This window comes from Ailuropoda melanoleuca, chromosome 8 (assembly GCF_002007445.2).
Source record: "Ailuropoda melanoleuca isolate Jingjing chromosome 8, ASM200744v2, whole genome shotgun sequence".
In the NCBI taxonomy this organism is placed as follows: domain Eukaryota; kingdom Metazoa; phylum Chordata; class Mammalia; order Carnivora; family Ursidae; genus Ailuropoda; species Ailuropoda melanoleuca.
This window is the reverse complement of record NC_048225.1, coordinates 4,734,820-4,754,399: the sequence shown is the minus strand read 5'-3', so window position 1 is coordinate 4,754,399 and position 19,580 is coordinate 4,734,820. Positions and strand designations below refer to the sequence as shown.

At 38.0% G+C, this 19,580-nt stretch overlaps 1 protein-coding gene across 3 annotated transcripts in view; it reads left to right on the top strand.

The window, feature by feature from the left end:
* Positions 1-19,580, top strand: part of CWF19L2 (CWF19 like cell cycle control factor 2) — a 128,032-nt gene that overhangs the window by 57,042 nt on the left and 51,410 nt on the right. For 2 of the 3 annotated variants that reach the window (XM_019809682.2, XM_002928982.4), the window contains exons 9-10: positions 1,385-1,481; positions 3,084-3,176. In XM_019809682.2, the coding sequence (XP_019665241.2) occupies positions 1,385-1,481; positions 3,084-3,176 (190 nt within the window). The remainder of the gene's footprint in view (positions 1-1,384; positions 1,482-3,083; positions 3,177-19,580) is intronic. The other variant, XM_011236959.3, reaches the window with a different exon arrangement.

Below are 19,580 nucleotides of genomic sequence, written 5' to 3'. Positions count from 1 at the left end.
TTTTTTCTTTGCAGTTTAATCTTCCATGAACTCTATCTAGTGTATTTTTAATCTCAGACATTGTAGTTTTCAACTGTAGAAGTTCAGTTCTGATCTATTTTATATCTTAGTTGTTTGTAACTTTTCAAACATATGGAATATAGTTACAATAATAACTTTTGCTATTCTTGTCTGCAATTTCTTACATCTGAGTCAGTTCTGGGTTGATTTTGATTGATAGTTTTTTCTTCTAATTGTGGGTCTTATTTTTCTATGTCTTTGCATATGTGGTAATCTTTGGATAATAGGTATCATGAATTTGACCTTGTTGAGTGCTGAGTATTTTTTCATTCTTGTAAATATTCTTGAGCTTTGTCCTGGGGCGACATGGTTAAGTTAGTTGGAAACTTTGCTCCTTTAGACTCTTGCTTTTAACATTGGTTCAGTGGGCTTAGATCAACATTTAGTCTAGAGTTTATTATTTCCCAGTAATGAAGCAAGACCCTTAATACTCTACCCAGTGCTTTCTGAATTAAGAGTCTTGCTATACTGGCTAGTTGGACCAGGTACTGTTGCTAGGAATGCCGAATACTATTGCTCTAATCTTTGGGATGGTGCTTTCCTTGACTATGGGTAGTTTCTCACTGAATACTCAAGGGGAACTCTCCACACTTTTCTGCAATTCTCTCACTGTGCAGCTTTCTCCTCTCGCTCACTGCCTTTGAGTTCGAGAATCTTAGCTATGTTTCTTTCTCTGAGGAGTCCTTCAGGCTCGGCCTACATTCCCCTTCCTTGCCCTTCAGGAATCTTTCATAAGGATAACTTTATATATGCTAGGTCTCTAACCTTGGCTGGAAGTTTCTTTTGTCTTCAGAGTATTGGTTTGGCACATGATCTTAGTTATAAATTAGTTTATGTTGTTTGGTCATATGGTCATTATTTTTATTCTTTGAATACAGTTAAATATGTTATTTCCTGGTTACAGTTTCTTAGATTATCAGTAATTTATCACACCAAATGAGAATTGCTCCAGCCATGTAGAATTATGGCCTGATTCTAGTGTTTTAATTTTCTTTTGTTTGTTTCCTTTTTAAAATGAGTATGGAAATATTAGTAAAGAATAGTTGACATATTATTTATCTCGTTGGTAGGACTTTGGTTGTTTATTATTATGACTGCCATAGGCCATTGGAGCATTGTAACAAGAGAACCTTAAACTGTTGATTTTTGGTGAATCACTGAAGCTTTATTTTTTGTTTGTTTTGTTTTGTTTTTAAGGTTTTAGAATCATGATCCACTGGTCCAAAGTATTTTGTTGAGGTCAATTAAAATAATATTTGAGTCTTGATGTTGTTACTTGCAATGTCCGTTATTTCTTATGCTCTTAATCTGTCTTGTTCAACAGAGGTCGTCCTGAGGATGATTCCATCCACATCTTGAGTATTGATGAGAAGAATAAACTGGGAGCCAGGATTATCAAGGCAGAGATGATGGGAAATATGGTAAGTCTTCTGTGTTGTTCTTAGGAGAATAGAAATTAACTCCAACTTCTTACAAGTAATTTTGGAAGTTTCTTCTCATTGTGGATGTAGCACAGTATGAAAAATAACTGCTGCTTATTGATTCTTTAAAGAAATTCTTGAACATTTCCAAAAACAGTTCTGTCCATTCTAAATAGTGTGTCTACTTTTCCTGTCAGATTTTTGAAAATTAACATCCTAGGGAACAAAATGTTTTTAAATTTTCTTTTCTACTTTGCAGTTTTAGTGTAGCATGTTGGAGGGAGATGACGATGTCATTGTCTTCTTTCCCTGTTTTAGTCCTATGTTATTTAGAGTGTGTATTGCTTTCTTAGATTCCCTTACTTAGGAACCTAGCAAATGAGCTTCTAAAAAAGGTGGTTAATTCATTAGTCCAAATTTTAATGGAATATGTTTATGCCTGGTAAGTGTTAGATGCTTTGTATAGGTTAGCTCATTTAATTTCCGTAATAGTGTTATGATTTAAGACTAATTTACCTCAGAATTGAGTAGGAAATGGGGATGATGTGCTGAGAGCTACACCCGTCTCTGTTGATTGTTTGCATGTTAGAGCGTCACGTTGCTGTTGCACTGGTACGTGTTACGTTGTGCACAGGAGCAGAGCCAGCTTTACCTGTCTTGACAGAGTCCATGCCCTCTTAGGAATGTACTCATCTCAAACCCAAATGTCAGTGAGCTTTAAGTGATCTTCCCTTTTGTGTACTGTCAGTATGACACTGTTCGATAGAATAAAAGTTGGCCGAACAAGATGCTTCTATTTTTATTAGTTTGTGTATCGAATAAAAGGCCTGTCTTGCATATGCGGCTCTTTCTCTTTGAATCCGGTCTTTGGTAACACTGCCCTTCAGCTCAACCCAGAAATTGGTAAGAGAGACAAACCAACAACAGTAATAATAACAAAAAGTTATTAAAGTTTGTCTTTTGAAAGCACAAAGGAATTAGTTTGAAATAGTGAAAGAGAGCTCACCAAGTTAGCAGGTTAATTTATGTTAAAAGAAGTGTTCCTTTAGTCATGGGACCACTGCAGTGAGAATACCCTTCTCTGCTTGTCATATGCTTCTATTTGTTTAATGTATTTCTTCATGTGTCAGTTGTTTTATATAAATTTCTAAAGACTTCCTAGAGTAAAAATGAAATATATTCAGGGTTCTTATTTACAATACCCAACAATAAAGAAGGTAATATTTTAAGTCTTATTAAGGATTTATTGTTACAGTAACTGAAATTTTGACTATTGAATGTTTAAATCAAAAGAATTATAAAAATGTCATTCTTAAGGTTATGTATTTTCTCTATGCCCCTGTCTCTCCCCTAAAATATATGTCCTTGTAATTATTTACCTTCAAAGCATAAACAAATGGCACAGCTATCTGAGATGTGTGGGACTGAGATGAATTCATTAAAAAGCAATGTACCAGGCTGTGAGTCGGTGACTGAATTTAGGTTATGGCCACATGGGTGTTGATTATGCTCTTTTCCCTTCTGTTGTATAAATTTGAAGTATTCTACACTGAGGAATTAAGCTACATGTGACACTCATTTTTCTTGTTTTTCCCTTTGAAGGAATTAGCGGAACGACTTAAAGCTCAACTTGAAAAGGCAAATAAATTCAAAGAAACTGTAACACAGGTATCATCAAAAGAATCTGGGGTGGGGGTAAGTAATGAAAGTTTGTTTGTAGGTGTGTAATTACCTTGCATAGTACTGCTACTTGGCAGTGGTAATACTTGAATGTACAATGTTTCTGTATCTGTGTCAGTGTGTTTATATGTGTGTTTGCTTGTTTTTAAAATTTATTTTCGTATGTATTGTCTTAACGTTCCACCCCTGTGTCCTGGTGGAAAAAAGCCTAGGCTGGAGAGACCTGGTTTTATTTTGGACTGTGCCATTTACTGACTCTTTGACTTCACAGAAAACACGCCGGTCCTTAAATTCTTCCCCTAAAGAATGAGAGACTTGAATTTGGTATCTATTTCATATAAAACAAATTATATTGTTCGAGGATTCATTCGTCCATCAGTTAGTGGAAAGAACGGATAAAAGCACCTGCCCACATAGAGTCTCGTCTGGGGAGGGAGAGGCAGTAAATGATACACATAATCAATAGTATAGCGTATTAGAAAGTTAGACACCCAGTGGAAGGCCGGTGGGGGTCTTGAGTGCCCAGTGTGCTGGTGGCTTTGAGGACACAGGCTAATTGTGGTTGGAAAAGTGACACTGATGCAAAGATTTGAAGTGAAACAGCGGATCTGTGTGTCTGGGTGAAGAGCACTCTGGGCCTGAGGAGCAGAGGGTCGTGAAGATGGGACCCTGTGTGAGGTGTAGGAGGAAGAGCAAGGAGCCCAGTGTTGCCGGGGTGGAACGGATGGGAGACGGGGAAGTGGAAGACCCAGGTTATCGAGACCGTGGGAGACCAGGTCATGGGCAGCTTGAAGGTCAGGGTGAGGAAGTGGGTTGTATTGTGAGTGAGATGGCATTGGAGGGATTGCAGCAGAACTGTTTTGGCAGGACCGTCCTGCCTTCTCGTTAAGCGTAGACTGAAGGAGCGTAAGAGCAGAAGCTGGAATCTAGAAAGCCTCTGGCAATAATCACACAAAGAATGGTAATGGCTTTGACTAAGATAGTAATCCCAGAGGTGGGTAGAAGTGGGTTAGGTTCTTACATGCATAAGTGTTTCCTGTATGTATTTTGAAAGGAGAGTGGACAGGATTTTTATGATGGTTTACATGGGGGGGGTGTATGAGATACAGAGGGGAGTGGAAGTGACTTCTAAGTTTTTAACCTGAGCAGCTGGAAGACTAGAGTGGCAGCTCTTGGAGGTGTAGAAAGAGGGGAAGTCTGTTTTAGAGTGAAGAGTACTAGTTCTATTTTAGATATATTGAGTTTGGATGCCGTTTAGATGTGGAACAAGTGGAGATGTCAGGGAGGCAGGTTGATATTGGGAATTGGGGGAAGCCTGGGCCGGAGATAGAAATTGGGGAGCTCTTGACGATAGAGACGGTATTTAAATCCATGATAGTGCATGAAATCGGCACAGGAGTAAGTGTAGATAGGAAAAGGTGAAGGGCTGAACTGGGCATATTACAGTGTTGAGAGGGTTATAATGAGGTTTATAACATTTTAAAGGATTGCTCTCAAAGATTAATTTATATAATTTAATGTCCGCATGTGAGGAGATGAGAATGTATGAAGTCAAGTTCCGTAAGGCTTTCTGCAAGCTCACGTTATTGATGGTTTAGACCGTAGTAGAGAGTATGTTTGTGAAATTGGCTGTTTTTATGACACTGTGCTAGCTCATGTTTTAAAGTAGTTAACTTAGAATCTCTTACACAGATTAAGGAGTTGAGAGTGAGATGCTACACTTAAAATTAAGAAGTGGGACTCACCAAGGGTAGCTGAGCCTGGGGGCACGGTACGGTCTGTCTTCCACACTTCGGCCACACTCACGTTTTCACGCCTCCTTGTGGTCATAATATTTCTGTAGTCTAGCACTTCGTGTGGTTTCTTCATGCTGACTCTGTTAAATACTAGATCTTCCTTCGGGATGGCCTTCCACAGACCAGCCCCGTTTTCCAGCCTCACCTCCAAAGCTCTCATACATAATGTCCGTTATCTCTAACGTTTACATATGCTGTAATTATCTGTGCCAGATGTTACCCTCTGGAGGCTTGTCCACTTTTCAGTTGTCTTTACTTCCTTCTGAAGCCTTTTTTTTCATCCTTTCAAAAAGTTATAACCTATTTTTGTTTTGACACTTCGAAGACCCTTAAAGTATTCTCTGTGGAATTTATCTCTTCAAATGATACGTATTTGTATTCTTGTCTTTACCCTGTAATCTATACCTGTTTCTTTCCTGACACTTGTCACTTTACACAAAAGGGTTTTAAAGCTGTGGCTGGACTTCAGAGGATTCTTGAAATTGAAAGCAATTCAACTGAAAAAATTGAAGCAGATCTTTTAAATAACTTTTTTTCCTGCTGGTTTAAGGATATCGTATAGTAACTGACAGACTCTCGTCCCTTAAGCACGTAACTTTATAATATTACTGATGTCTATGATTTTTAGCTCTTCCTAGCTTTTGAGTGGTGGACCTCATAACCCAGTGGAGTAGGATTCAAAGTTCTATTCCAAGTAGTACACAAAGTTGACTTCCCGTTTGTAAACTCTTTAGGAAACTGAATAGCCTCGAAGCTTCATCTCGCAAGATTTTTATTCTAAGGATTCTTTGACCCCAAAGAAAAATTATCTTCTCTGCAGAGATGGTGCACTTGCACATTTTGTTCAAGCTTTACCAGACACACATGCAAAACAAACCTTTACGCACAATTCTGCAAGAATTCCCTGCTGTCAGTAAAGTCATTTATTCTCTCGAGGCCAGGGCCTTGGCTTAACTGCCTTTCAGAGTAGTTTTGCTCAGAAATAAGAGTAGAATACAAAGTTGTTTACTGCCTCACAGACATTTTCTGGCTTATTAGAGGAAAATCTTGAGATGCTTCTTACAAAAATTTTGCTGTTTGAGAGAAAATCCCATTCATAGAGCAGTTGAACAGAGAGGAGAGCTTCATTGCGTACTTGGTGCTAGAAATGTTCGGCGCTATGAACACGGCAGATTCAGCCATCTCTGAGTATTGTTTTGGCTTTAGTAAAAAAACCATCAGCACTCGTAATTATTAGTTGGCTTATTTCTCTTCCCTTTCAGAGAGTGAACTATTCAATATTTAGGAGGAGTGTTTCTCTCAGTTCGTAGCTTGTGCCTTGAGTACTGCATGGTGCACTGTAGACAAGCAAGAAATTGGTTGAATTTATTCAACAAGGACTTTTCAGTTCCTTCTTTGCAGAAGTCACTTACGTTCGCAGTTTTCTAAGTCGGGTATCTTTTAAATCTAAAATACACATTGCAGCCTTGCATTTATTCCACTGCTCACCATGGTGCATTACCATAGGTAGATTTTACTTGGTAGCGTAGCCTTTCTTTCCTGCCACAGAGGAGGAGCACAGAGATATTCTCTCTGGTCATTTAGCTAGTTTCTTCCCTAGCCAAGCAAAACAGTCCCTGGCTGTACCTATTTTGTATACAGTTCTACTTCTTTTCTTACAATCCCCAAATTATCTCATTTCTGTGGTCTACAGTTAGGAATATTATCTATGTTGCTAGAGGGCTTATTTCTTCAAATAAACTATTTCTAAGGAGTAGACGTTTTAAGCTAAATTAAAGCCAGACAATTTCATAGACGATATGTAAATACAAACACATTTTATAGTAACGTGGATTCTTGTGTCTGTTCACTCTTCTTGCATCTTGCATCAAATTCTTCATGAGGTGGTGTCGGCATTACCTGCTAAATATTTCTAAATCTGCTGTTGCTTCTCTTACCTGCCTCATCAACTCCTTGTGCCTGTCAGCTCTTTGTCGTCATCATCTGGACCTCTGAGTGGCTTTCTCTCCACGCTCATTGTGTTTGCACAAAGCATTTCGTTTGCTCAGAATATTATTCTTCTTTCCTTCTATTCTCTTAGTTACCTCCTGTTCATCCTTTAGATCCTAACTCAGACGTCATATTTTCCTTTGGAAAGCATTCTCTGGAAAGAAAACTTATAAATAAGATCAATTATACAAATATATAATTACAGCTTTGATGGTACTCCAAAGGAAAAGTATAGAAATGTGGGGATAGCGAAGAGGGCCCGGTGCAATCTGGGCATCCAGAGAATGTTTTGAGGCTGTAGCCATTATTTTTGGATCTTATCACCATGTTTGTAACTTTGCCAAAGGAAAAGCTTTTCTCTTAATGACAACTCTCTGTAAGACGTATTTCTAAGCCACGGAAATAATCTTCACCATGGCTGCTAAGTATTATCTTGGGTGTGAGTGATGACCCATAGGCACCAGTCACTGAATAGGAAACACTGGCTTGGATGTCTTGTTGGCCATATTTAATTGTTAATGCCATCTGGGGGAGGATTTTTTTTTATTGTTTTGTGAAGAATATTCTCTCAAATGTACTAATTTAGAGCAACTTGTAATTATTTTGGATAGTTGTGATCATATATGTATCACGTTGAATTTTGGTATGAAGAATTCTCTCTCTCCAGTTGTGAACCAGGGTCCTCCAGTAGTTACGGAAGCCGTAGCTAGTTAGTTGGTTTTCTTGGAGAAGGAAGAATGACCCAGGGCAGCTTCTTTCTTCCGACAGTTCACCTTTGTTCCCTCAAATGCTCATCAGTCTACTATGATCAGCGTTTTGTTGTTTTTTTTCTTCTGTTGTATAATTAAATTTAAGGGAAAAATTAAATGCTACTGCATAATGGGCAATAGTGTGTCCTGAGACTTCCATGTTCTCTTGAAGGGTTTGATTCTAATATATTGGTTTCCTCATTTCTGAGGGGAGGACATGGAAGAAGGACGCCATGGGTTGATGTTATATATTTGCAGTTTAAGGGTGTACTTTTAAGTGAAACAAATGGACCCCAAAGTAAATTTTATCCTTATATGTATTTAAAAATTACTTTGGTTATATTGTAGCATGCATAACAAGTTAGTTATAAGAAGTCAGATTTAACGTGTTTTTAGGAAAGCTAAAAATAAAGTTTTTTTAAAATTCTGTTTTCTTATTTTGGGGGTGATCATTTTATTGAGGGGATTCAGGGAAAGGTCAAAGGGCTGGTAGGACAATGAGATCCGATGTCCTCAGCCCAGCTGTGATCTCCCCAGCATTATTGTTCTGAAATGCAGTTTTCAGTTTTGTAGTGCCTAATAAGTGTGCACATACCAAACATGTCCCAGTACAATAATTGTAGTAGACGGTTGCTAATGAAGATTTATGAGGAAGAGAGTAAAATTAGTTGAGTGGAACTAAACACAAAAAAGCAAGAAAACAAAACAAAACACTTGAAATTATATCATAATGAGTCATAGAAAAAGTTTATGGTATTTGTTACGTTCCTGTCTACCCAGAAATACCCAGTATATCATCCATGTGTGATTCTATGAATTAGGTCTAAATATTTAGTGATAAAATATACTTTGGTTTAGAAATCTGTGCCATCGGAACATTATAGGATATGTTTAATAAAGAATTATTACCTTAAGAAAACCACTTTGCTTCTAATTCCTTTAATAATATTTTTTACTTAGGTTCTATATCTAAGTTTATTTCACTGAATTTCAAGATATAATTTTATTTTCCAGGACAGTGGTATTAATTGACATGTACAGTATTACAACTGCTACCGTTATTAATAGTAATAGATGATATTTTTCGAGGGCATGCTGTATGCCAGGACGTGTTTTAATCACTTATTTATAGAAATTTATTTAGTTCTCATTAAAATTCTATGAAGTCATTTATCTTCATCTTTTGAATAAATTGAGTGCAGGATGGCATGGATCTCAGTTAAGTTTTAATTTGGTGGCAAGAAATGAGGTCAGGTTCGTGTGTGCAATTACAGTTATTTAAAGTAAATAAAAATTATTTAAAATAATTCCTTTGACATAGATTGATGAACTGATTTTAGAAATATAAAAAGAAAGTCTTACCTAGATGTTGAAACTGATTTCATATGTGACAGTTATGCAAACTCTAAACCCAAAAATTTAAGTAGCCTAGTAATGCTCACACAATTACATAGAAAATTTCTATTATAAAGGTATATATGGGCTTTAAAAATAAAGTGTATTTTTCTTTATTTTTTTTCCTTAGGTGACTTTTTAATTATAATACGTATTCTTTGTAGAAATATGGAAAATGCAAAAAAAATAAAGGTGAAAATAAATCACCTTAAATCCTACCACTCAGGGAGTATACGCTGATAAAATATTTTGAAGTATTTCCCTCCAGATTGATTTAATTCCTTCCTTCCTAATGACATGTTAAATATTTTTGCACAATCGACAAAGCAATGCAAAAAAGACAAAAAAATCTACATTTAAAAAATATTTTTGATGTTTCCCTCAAGTCTCTGTCCATTATAACTATGAAAGCACATGCATAATTTTACATAATTATAGTCTTTTTTTATTCTGCTTTTCTCTACTCATTCTGTCAACAGTGTTTTTCCATGCTGCACAGTTATTTATTATTAAATGAAATTGTAATCATATCAGCATATTTTGTGTCCCAATAATACAATTTCTAAAATTTATTTTAGGAAGGGAGATTGAAGAAATTCACAATGACCCATTTCTCCCTGCAAATTTGCCTGCAAAAAAAAAGAAAAATCACGTTTCTCTTAGCAGTTACTCAAAACGTTTGCCATTCCCCCCAAATTCCCTGCTTTATTCTTAGCAGTCACTTTGCTTCTTACCTGATGATCGGGAAACTAGAGATTGTAAGGTTGAATGTTTTCAGTGTCCATCCGTTGTTCCTGTCCCCAGAAAATTAGCCTTTCTGCATCTGTCATCTGGCAGTGGGAACAGTGTTTTCATTTCCTCGAAGGACAAGTTCTTTACCACTCTAATCTCATTCTTTTTCTAGCCTCTAGAACCAGTTCCCACCTTCTCCTGTATGGAATCTTCAATTTCTCTCTGTTGGCCTCTTTCTCATTACTTGCAAATATGCTCAAGTTGCTGTGTCTGTGAAACGAACAAGCAAACAAACAACTTTCTATTTTCTTAGCAACTTCACTGTCCTCCCCTGCAAAACAGCAGGGCAGGGTGGTCCGGGCAAAGGAGCGTGGGTGAGGGTGCAGAGGTGACGGGGAGATGGTGTCATCTGAGGATGGGGCATTCTTCTGAATGGCTACAGAGAGAGGTATGAGTGAGGGAAGAGGAAGAAGAGGTTGGATAGGTAGGCAAGGATCAAATCTCTGTTCTCGTCCTGGCTGTGTCTCTTAGTTTCATGGTTCCAGTTAACATCTTTTTGTGGATGATCTGTAACTTTAGCGCTGCACTCTGTGCTGAGTTCTTAACTAGTGTTTTCAGTTGTCTGCCTGAATTTTAAGGATGTACCGTAACTTCAGAAAGTATAAAACCATCCCCTTTACATACATAATTTTCCTTCTCTTTTAAAAAAATCTTATTTAAAGTCAATTTAATTAACGTGTGCAGTATTATTAGTTTCAGATTCATCAGTTGCATATAACACCCAATGCTCATTACATCACGTCCCCTCCTTAATGCCCGTCACCCAGTTACCCCAGCCCCCCATCCACCTCCCCTCCAGCAACCCTCAGTTTGTTACCTGGAGTTAAGAGTCTCTTATGGTTTGCTTCCTTCTATTTTCCTCTTATTTTATATTTTCTTCCCTTCCTCTATGGTCATGTGTTTTGTTTCTTAAATTCTACATTTGAGTGAAGTCATATGGTCTTTGTCTTTCTCTGACTGACTTATTCCACTTAGCATTATACTGTCTAGTTCCAGCCACATCGTTGGAAATGGCAAGATTTCATTCTTTTTGATGGCTGAGTAATATTCCATTGTATATGTATATTATATCTTCTTTATTCATCTGTTGATGGACATCTGGGGTTTTTCCATATTTTGGCTATTGTGGACATTGCTGCTATAAACATTGGGGTGCAGGTGCCCCTTTCAGTCACTGTGTTTGTATCCTTTGGAATACCTAGTAGTATAATTGCTGGGTTGTAGGGTAGTTCTATTTGTAACTTTTTGAGAAACCTCCATACTGTTTTCCAGAGTGACTGTACCAGCTTGCATTCCCACCAACAGTGTAAGAGGGTTCCTTCCCCTTTTTCCACATCCTCGCCAACATCTGTCGTTTCCTGACTTGTTAATTTTAGCCATTCTGACTGGTGTGAGGTGGTATCTCATTGTGGTTTTGATTTGTATTTCCCTGATGCTGAGTTATTTTGACTATTTTCATGTGTCTGTTGGCCATTTTTATGTCTTTGCTGAAGAAATGTCTGTTCATGTCATGATTTTCCTTCTCTTACTTGCATGCTCATCCTGCTGTTTTTCTTAGTTAAAAACCACGGAGAAGTCCTTCATTCCTCCTGGCAGCACAGTCAAGTGTCACCAAGTAATGTTTTACTTGCCTTCCCTCCTGTACATACCTTATATCCTTTTAATTTCTGCCATCACTGCTCTAGGTCACTGCCCCATCATCTCTTTCTTAGAGTACAGCAGTAACATCCTAAGTGCTCTTCTTGCCACTCTTCCTTTGCTCATCAGAGTGTCTTTTAAATTGACACCAGGCTTCATCTGAATGTAGTTGTGGTAGAGTCAAAAGAACCCTGAACTAGGGCAGTTAGAACCTCAGGTTATGTCTGTTCTTCTTTGCTCCTTTAGCCAAGGTAGTTGTCTAGAGACAAGAGCCTTTGAAATATTTTTGAGAAGTTTAAAATGTAATATAAATTTAAAATTTCTCTGAAACATGAATATATTGCATTTACTTAGGAATCTTTCAGCAGTACTGAATCTTTGTGCTTTGTTGGGGTTGTTTCCTTTACTTCTTAACCCTTTACCCTTTTATCTTTGTTTCCAAAGACCCAGTTCACTTGCACCCAAGAACACATCTTTTTCTCCATCACGTGTGACCTGGTACTACTTGATTTATATTTTATCTTACTTAATAGTCTAGTGGAAATTTGTATAAACTCCCTATTTCCTCTTTCTCCCTCTCTCCTTGCCATTTAATTTATGAATTCCTTAACAACTAGAATCATATCTTGTTCATTGTATTAGACACATTCATCTGTTGGATTATATAATGATAGAAGTAGTTCTTTTATCTATCTATTTATTTATTTATTTATAATTTTTATTTTGTTATATTAGTCACCATGCAATACATCCCCAGTTTTTGATGCAATGTTCCATGATTCATTATTTGCGTATAACACCCAGTGCACCATGCAATATGTGCCCTCCTTAATACCCATTACCGTCCTATCCCAATCCCCCACCCCCCTCCCCTCTGAAGCCCTCAGTTTGTTTCCCAGAGTCCATAGTCTCTCATGCTTCATTCCCCCTTCTGTTTACCCCCCTTCATTCTTCCCTTCCTTCTCCTACCGATCTTCCTATTTTTTATGTTCCATAAATGAGTGAAACCATATAATTGTCTTTCTCTGCTTGACTTATTTCACTTAGCATTATCTCTTCCAGTCCTGTCCATGTTGCTGCAAATGTTGAGAAATTGTTCTTTCCGATGGCTGAGTAACATTCCATTGTATATATGGACCACAGCTTCTTCATCCAGTCATCTGTTGAAGGGAATCTTGGCTCCTTCCACAATTTAGCTATTGTGGACAATGCTGCTATGAACATTGGGGTGCATATGGCCTTTCTCTTCACTATGTCTGTATCTTTGGGGTAAATACCCAGTAGTGCAATTGCTGGATCATAGGGTAGCTCAATTTTTAACTTTTTAAGGGACCTCCACACTGTTTTCCAGAGTGGCTGTACCAACTTGCATTCCCACCAACAATGTAGGAGGGATCCCCTTTCTCCACATCCTCTCCAACATTTGTTGTTTCTTGCCTTGTCAATTTTTGCCATTCTAACTGTTGTAAGGTGGTATCTCAGTGTGGTTTTGATTTGAATTTCCCTGACGGCTAATGATTTTGAACATTTTTCATGTGTCTGTTAGCCATTTGTATGGATAGAAGTAGTTCTGACTCTCAGGAGTTCATTGATCCAATGGAATGAAATGAAACAGAATATTTAAAAAAAATGAAAAGTCTGCAATGTCTTTGATTTAATTTAATGCCATTTATGGATCTATCTTTTCAGATTGCCCAGAGTTTCATCCCAAAGCTAGACAGTATCATTAAATATATTAAATCAACAGTTAAAACTGGGCTTGGTTGTTGAGTCCTTAATCAGATACCCAGGCCTTTTCAGGGGGTGTGCAGACTTTCATTTAGGTGAAAGAAATTTTTTGTAATTGAAAAATATATCACCAGTTAAAGGAGCATTGCCAACTTAACCTTGTCTTTCAGAAAGCCAGTGTCTACTAAAATATCGTTTTTACTAACTCATCTTTTTAGAGAAATGGAGTGATAGAAAATCATGTGGGATTTTAAAGCCAACGATTTAGAGTTGGGTCTGGAGCCTCATCATTTATTGTATGTGACCCTTAGTATCCTCCCTAGTAAAATGTGGCTCAATGATACCTGTGTTATAAGGTTCTTAAAATTAAATGAGATATATTTTAGAACTTTATAAAATTATATAAATATTAATTTCTATTTGGAAAACTGGTCTTGGTTTGTTTTTAAATAGGAAAAATATAAGGCAGTTTTCAGATTTCATTGCTGTTGTTGATGTATTAAATAACCTATGTTGTCCTTAAATTTATCTATTTCGTGTCAAAGTAACAAAGCTTTTTTTTTTTTTTAACATCTAAAAGACTCTATTATTTTAGTGTAGAAAGATTCCAGGGTGTCAGTTAAAACTTAAAAAATTTCTTAATCTCCTTTCCTCCTCTCCTCCCTCCCCACCTTGGCAAATGCTGAAAGGAGCCTGGTTAAAAATATAATGTAAAGTTACATGTTTTTTCATGAGTAGCTTCATATGTAAAGATTACAAAGATGCAATGATGAAAGAAGGAAAGGAGACTGAAGAATTGAATTGGCTCTCATATTACACCAACGCCAGATATTACACTGGTTCTACAAAATGCCTGTTAACAAAATTAAAATCGTTAGTAGTTAAATGTGTCTCCAAATAATCCACTTTTGAAATTGTGCAGTGAACTGTAGGCTAGCATAAATTTTTACTTATAATAGTTTAGTAATGATCCTTTACAGTAATACTTAATTTTCTCAAGCTTGTACACATTTAGAATCCATCCTACCAGCAGCTTTATGACAAAGAGGTTAGGCAGGTCATTATAATACTAATTAATGGTATATTAATTATTATGCCAATAAATATATGCCTTTATTCTGATCCTAGAGCATGCTCTAGAACAATTCCCGTATTGGCAAGGGAGGCTTGAGGAACTGAAAGGATGTGATCCTGGTGTACGTTTTCAGTTTGTGCTGGGCCATCTCTTATCTTCCGAATCTCAGCATTGATGTGGAGTTTTGCAGGGGTCCCTACAGCCTACCATGTTCGGAAAATCATGGGGCAGCATTTCTGAGTGCTCTGACTAGAGGTGTGTTAATGCTTTGAGGCCTTCACTCTGTACAAAAATGTACAATCAAAGACAAAATACAAGAAGAATTGGAAGAGATGTAACGTGCTCAAAAGTAAAGATACATTTCTCTGAACTGAACAGAGTATAAAACAGTAAGGATCTGGAGCTTGCAGAGCAGCTGAGAACTGAGCTGCTCTGCGATGATGGGAACTAGATCCCCTCACTGAGCCTCTCCCTGCCTCATCCCGGTTTCTCACTCCTGAGAAAGGAGTCTGGGAAAGGCCTTGCGTACTTAGGGCTGTAGCTCCCAGGAAATGACGAGAGTGGGAGGTGATTTAGATGGAAGAAGGCAGACATAGCCTGCGGCCGTGACGTGCACTCCGTGCAGTAGCCCGTCTCACAAGGCGAGATACTGTTGTCGGAACCGGGAATCCTCGTGGACCAGTGGAGGCACTGTCAAAACTACCATTCACTGAAGGGTCAGAGGAGGCAGAGAGGCAGGAGGGAAGGAAAAACCCTCCCACTCAAGTTTATTTTTATGAATGTGGAAATCAAGGTAATTAAGTGACATGCAAGGTTCTGTAATGAGGCAGGGTTGGCACATGGGCATTCTGGCCCAGGGTCCTCACCAGCATGCTGTGCTGCCTGTGACATGGGCCAGGAACCCAGTGCAGAAGAGAGAAGAGAAAACGTATCGAAGAGCAGATAATGGAATTACTGAAATAAAAACTAAAAGTAAGTAGAAGTGATCAAAAAAACAAGAAAGAAATTAATAAAATAGATGAGCCTCTAGGAAGGCTGATCAAGGGGCGTGGACCAGACATGAATAAACAGTTATTAAGAATTAAGACTATGGACTCTATCAAACAGACTGAGGGCTTCAGAGGGGAGGGGGGTGGGGGAATGGGATAGACTGGTGATGGGTAGTCAGGAGGGCACGTATTGCATGGTGCACTGGGTGTTATATGCAACTAATGAATCATCGAACTTTACATCAAAAACCAGGGATGTACTGTATGGTGACTAACATAATATTATAAAAAAATTATTATAAGAAAAAAAAAGAATTAAGAACGGGGACATAACTAAGGCTGCTTGGAGTTTGTCTGGTACCATCACCATGCTTCCTTTGAGCTGATGCAGTCCCGTGAATGAGTGTACAAATGAACAAATAGCCTTGAGCCAGGATACACATGTCGGTGAATGGAAAGCAGCTCAATGTTCAGTCCACTCACCGCCTCGTCTGGGAACTTGTGTGTAGTGAATAACCTGCTCTCTGTGGACATAATTAGAGATACAGTAGAGATGGTTTAAAAATCATGAAAATACTGTGAACTATCATAACTGCTTATTTGTTGAAAATTTAAAAGATTGAAACATGTTCTATGGCCTTCAGTGATGACAGACTTGCAGAACACCAGCTGGTGGGAAGATCTGATCTAGTGGAAGAGTTTTCCTTGATGTACGAATGCCACAAATGGCTTTCAAACAAACATTTAGAATTTTCAAATACCAGCTCTGAAGCAAAGCAATATGTGCTTTTTCCTTTCCTTTTCTTTTTAATCAGTGTGTTACACCCAAATAATGCTGGAAGGCCTGTGTGAAAGAAAGGCAATGTCGTGAGCCCTTTTCAGACCTTATCCCCATCCTGGAAGCAGCCACTTTTAGTTCTGGGGTGTTTCTTCTGGCTTGGTGGTTTCATGTATTTTTCCGTATTGTCTAGCTTTTTAGCCATGCCACGTTATACCTGGTTCTCATGATGGCCATTGTGGCCAGAAATGGACATCAGGCCTATGTTAACAAAATGACAGGGCACTGGGTCCCCATTCTCTTACCCTCCCTGTTACAGCATGGATCTGTTGGTAATGCCACCCAGCAGTTGCAAGTGTTTATCTTGCTTGTTCTCAGGTAGTAAAAGTATTCATTAAATGATTTTGAATTAGTTTTATCACCTGAAGAATAACATAGATCAAAGGCTGGCAGACTTTTTCTCTACAGACCAAATAGTAAATATATTAGGCTCTATGGGCTTTCCAGTCTGTGTCGTGACAACTCAGGTACGTAGCTTTGAAGCTGTCATGGAAGGAAACCAGCCACAGACCATAGATAAACGAGTGAGCGTGACTCTGTTCCAGTACAGCCGTCTGGACACTAAAATGAGAATTGCATATAATTTTTATTCGTCATGGAGTATATTATTCTTTTGATTTTTCCCTCAACCATTTAATAGTGTAAAAACCACTCTTAGCTTGTGGGTCAAACAAACACGGGAAGCAGGCTGGATATGGCCTGTGGGCCTTCGTGTGTTGATCTGTTGTAGATTCTTAAATAAGCCCGATGTTCTGTATTAATGGAGAAGCAAATATGGAAATCGCTCATCTTTCTGTCTTGGGTACCCAAAGTGGGAAACCATGGTGTCCCTTGGCATGCTCAAGGAACAGGAGAAGAGGAACAGAGCTGGGCGTGTGATGGGTTGGCGATGGGAGTAGAATTAGTCTGTCCGAGGCACCAGTTTGTTAGTCCCGTCTAGCAGGCATCATTGGTTTTCGCCCCTGTACCAGCTCCTGTAGATACCAGGCAGTGCCTACTTTGGTCTTTGGCCTGGAAAGTGGCAAAGACTGATAATTGTAAATAGACAAGTAGTTACTGGAAAGATTATGGTCCAGCAATACAAACATGCCTAAAATTATTTAGGAAGGAAAATAGACAGTAAATTTACAAAAACCGTGAACAGCTAGAGAAAAAGTAAATTTGAGGAAGGCCATGGTATTTGAATTTTGAAGGCCTTACGTAGTGCGGTAAGGTGCCTGGCCTTTACCCCGCTGTCTAGGGCAGCGTTTCTCAGACTGAGCGATAGCATCAGAGTGGTTGTTTTGCTCTGTTTTGTTTTTGGATTTTCTAGCCCATCATGAACTAATAGTTTTGTAAAACACAATAAAAATTACGGAAAAATGAAAGATATTCTGAAATTTAGGTCCAAATTTTCATTTAGATTGAACCAACATAAAATTACTCTTGAAGATTGCTGTAAAAGTTTATAAACACTCAGTTTTTGTACTTAACTCCTCATGGACTGATAACAAATGTAATATGGCTGGTAATTCTCAGACTGGCACTGGTCTCTGGGCCATACTTTGGAAGGTACTGCTCTCTCCTGAGTAATATGGGGTCCCTGCAAATTTTTCAGCAAAGAATGACATAATTACATTCACGTTTAGCATAATGAATTTTTTGTCAGTATGAGTGACAGTTATGTTCAGGCTGGAAGGATGGAAACCAAGGAACCCTGGAGTCTAGCTCGAAATGGAGGAGAAAGTGAAGTTGACTTTCTTTATGCTGATTACTGTGTAGAGAATAATTCACTCAACAGGCTGTACAATTCTTGTAGGCAGGGGCTGTATTTCTTTTAGTAACTACGTAAGGTAGGTACTTTTTAGAATACTTAATGGATAAATGGGTCAGAGAGAGGTAAGGCAGAACCAGGAAAGAGTAGAGTATTTAGAAAACTGGAATAAGAAGAGTTTCAGGCTGAGAAGTAATAAACAGAATCAAATACTTTGAAATCAAGGAAGATGATAATTGCTAAGTATGTATTAGATTTAGTAATTTGAAAGTCCTTAGGGAGATCAGCTTTAGCAATCTGATGAACTTAGATAAAAAATAATGTGATGGGGGTGCCTGGGTGGCACAGCGGTTAAGCGTCTGCCTTCGGCTCAGGGCGTGATCCCGGCGTTATGGGATCGAGCTCCACATCAGGCTCTTCTGCTATGAGCCTGCTTCTTCCTCTCCCACTCCCCCTGCTTGTGTTCCCTCTCTCGCTGGCTGTCTCTATCTCTGTCAAATAAATAAAATCTTAAAAAAAAAAAATAATGTGATGCCCATCTCTCTTACCCAGTAAGAGAATGACGAGAGATATCCTTTAAAATAGACACATCATTAATTAATGTTAACTAATTGAAGAAGAAAAGTAGTGATAATAACTTCACTATCTACTTAGTATTGTATGTGAATGTAAGATCAATAATTGATATGTTTTTTTTCTTCCATCTTAACAGGCAAACTAAATCTCTATTAAATGGAATTGAAATTGATTTTTAATAATTGGTTCTGATTTGAGAAAAAAATTGAAGTGTGAATAATTTGCTTGGACTTGTTTCAAACTGCTTTTTAATAAAGTAGATATCTAATATTTTTTATGTGATTCTTTGTTAGAACCTTTCCAGTAACATTCATTTCCTCATAGAATAAAGTTCAATCTTATTCTGTACCGTACCAGGCATGTATTTGGCCAGTGGTTTGTAGGAAAAAGATTATGGGTTGAAAGCAAGTGGGATACAACTTCTGAAGAGTCAGAGAGTGGAAAGCATTTTAGGGCTATTAATGGAAAGAATCGACGTTGCGCGGAGCATCATTATAGCAGCTAATTTAGCAAGTTTGTTATGTCGTTTTGTTGTTTTATTTCTTTTTCTTCTTCTTTTTTTTAGAGCATGCGTGCGCTTGAGCCGGGGTGAGGAGGGTGTAGGGGAGGGGCAGAGGGAGAGAGAGAATCTTAAGCAAGCTCTGCACCCAGCATGGAGCCTGACTCCGGACTCTATCTCATGACCCTGAGATCATGACCTGAGCTGACACTTAATCCGGAGTCAGACACTTAACCCACTGAGCTACCCAGGCACCCCTCGTTGCTTTATTTCTTTTAATCAGGTTTTAGTGGCATCTTTAATTTGAGGAAACATGCTTTAAACATGACATCTTCATAAATTATGGGCACTTCCATACAATGCCTGTATGAATATTGGTATTTAGTCATCTTTTAATATCGTCTAGATGGAAATGTTATTTGAAGTTTGTTTCTGTGATTGCTTTTTTTAAAAAAAATAATAAAATGAACTTTGAATCCACCCCCCCTCACTTTTCTCTGAAAAGATCATGATCATTTATAGTGGGTAATGAAATTCCAGGAGACTGAAGACAGTCTATAGTTACATGTGAAAGCTAGAGTCATTTTTATGCTTTTTTTTTT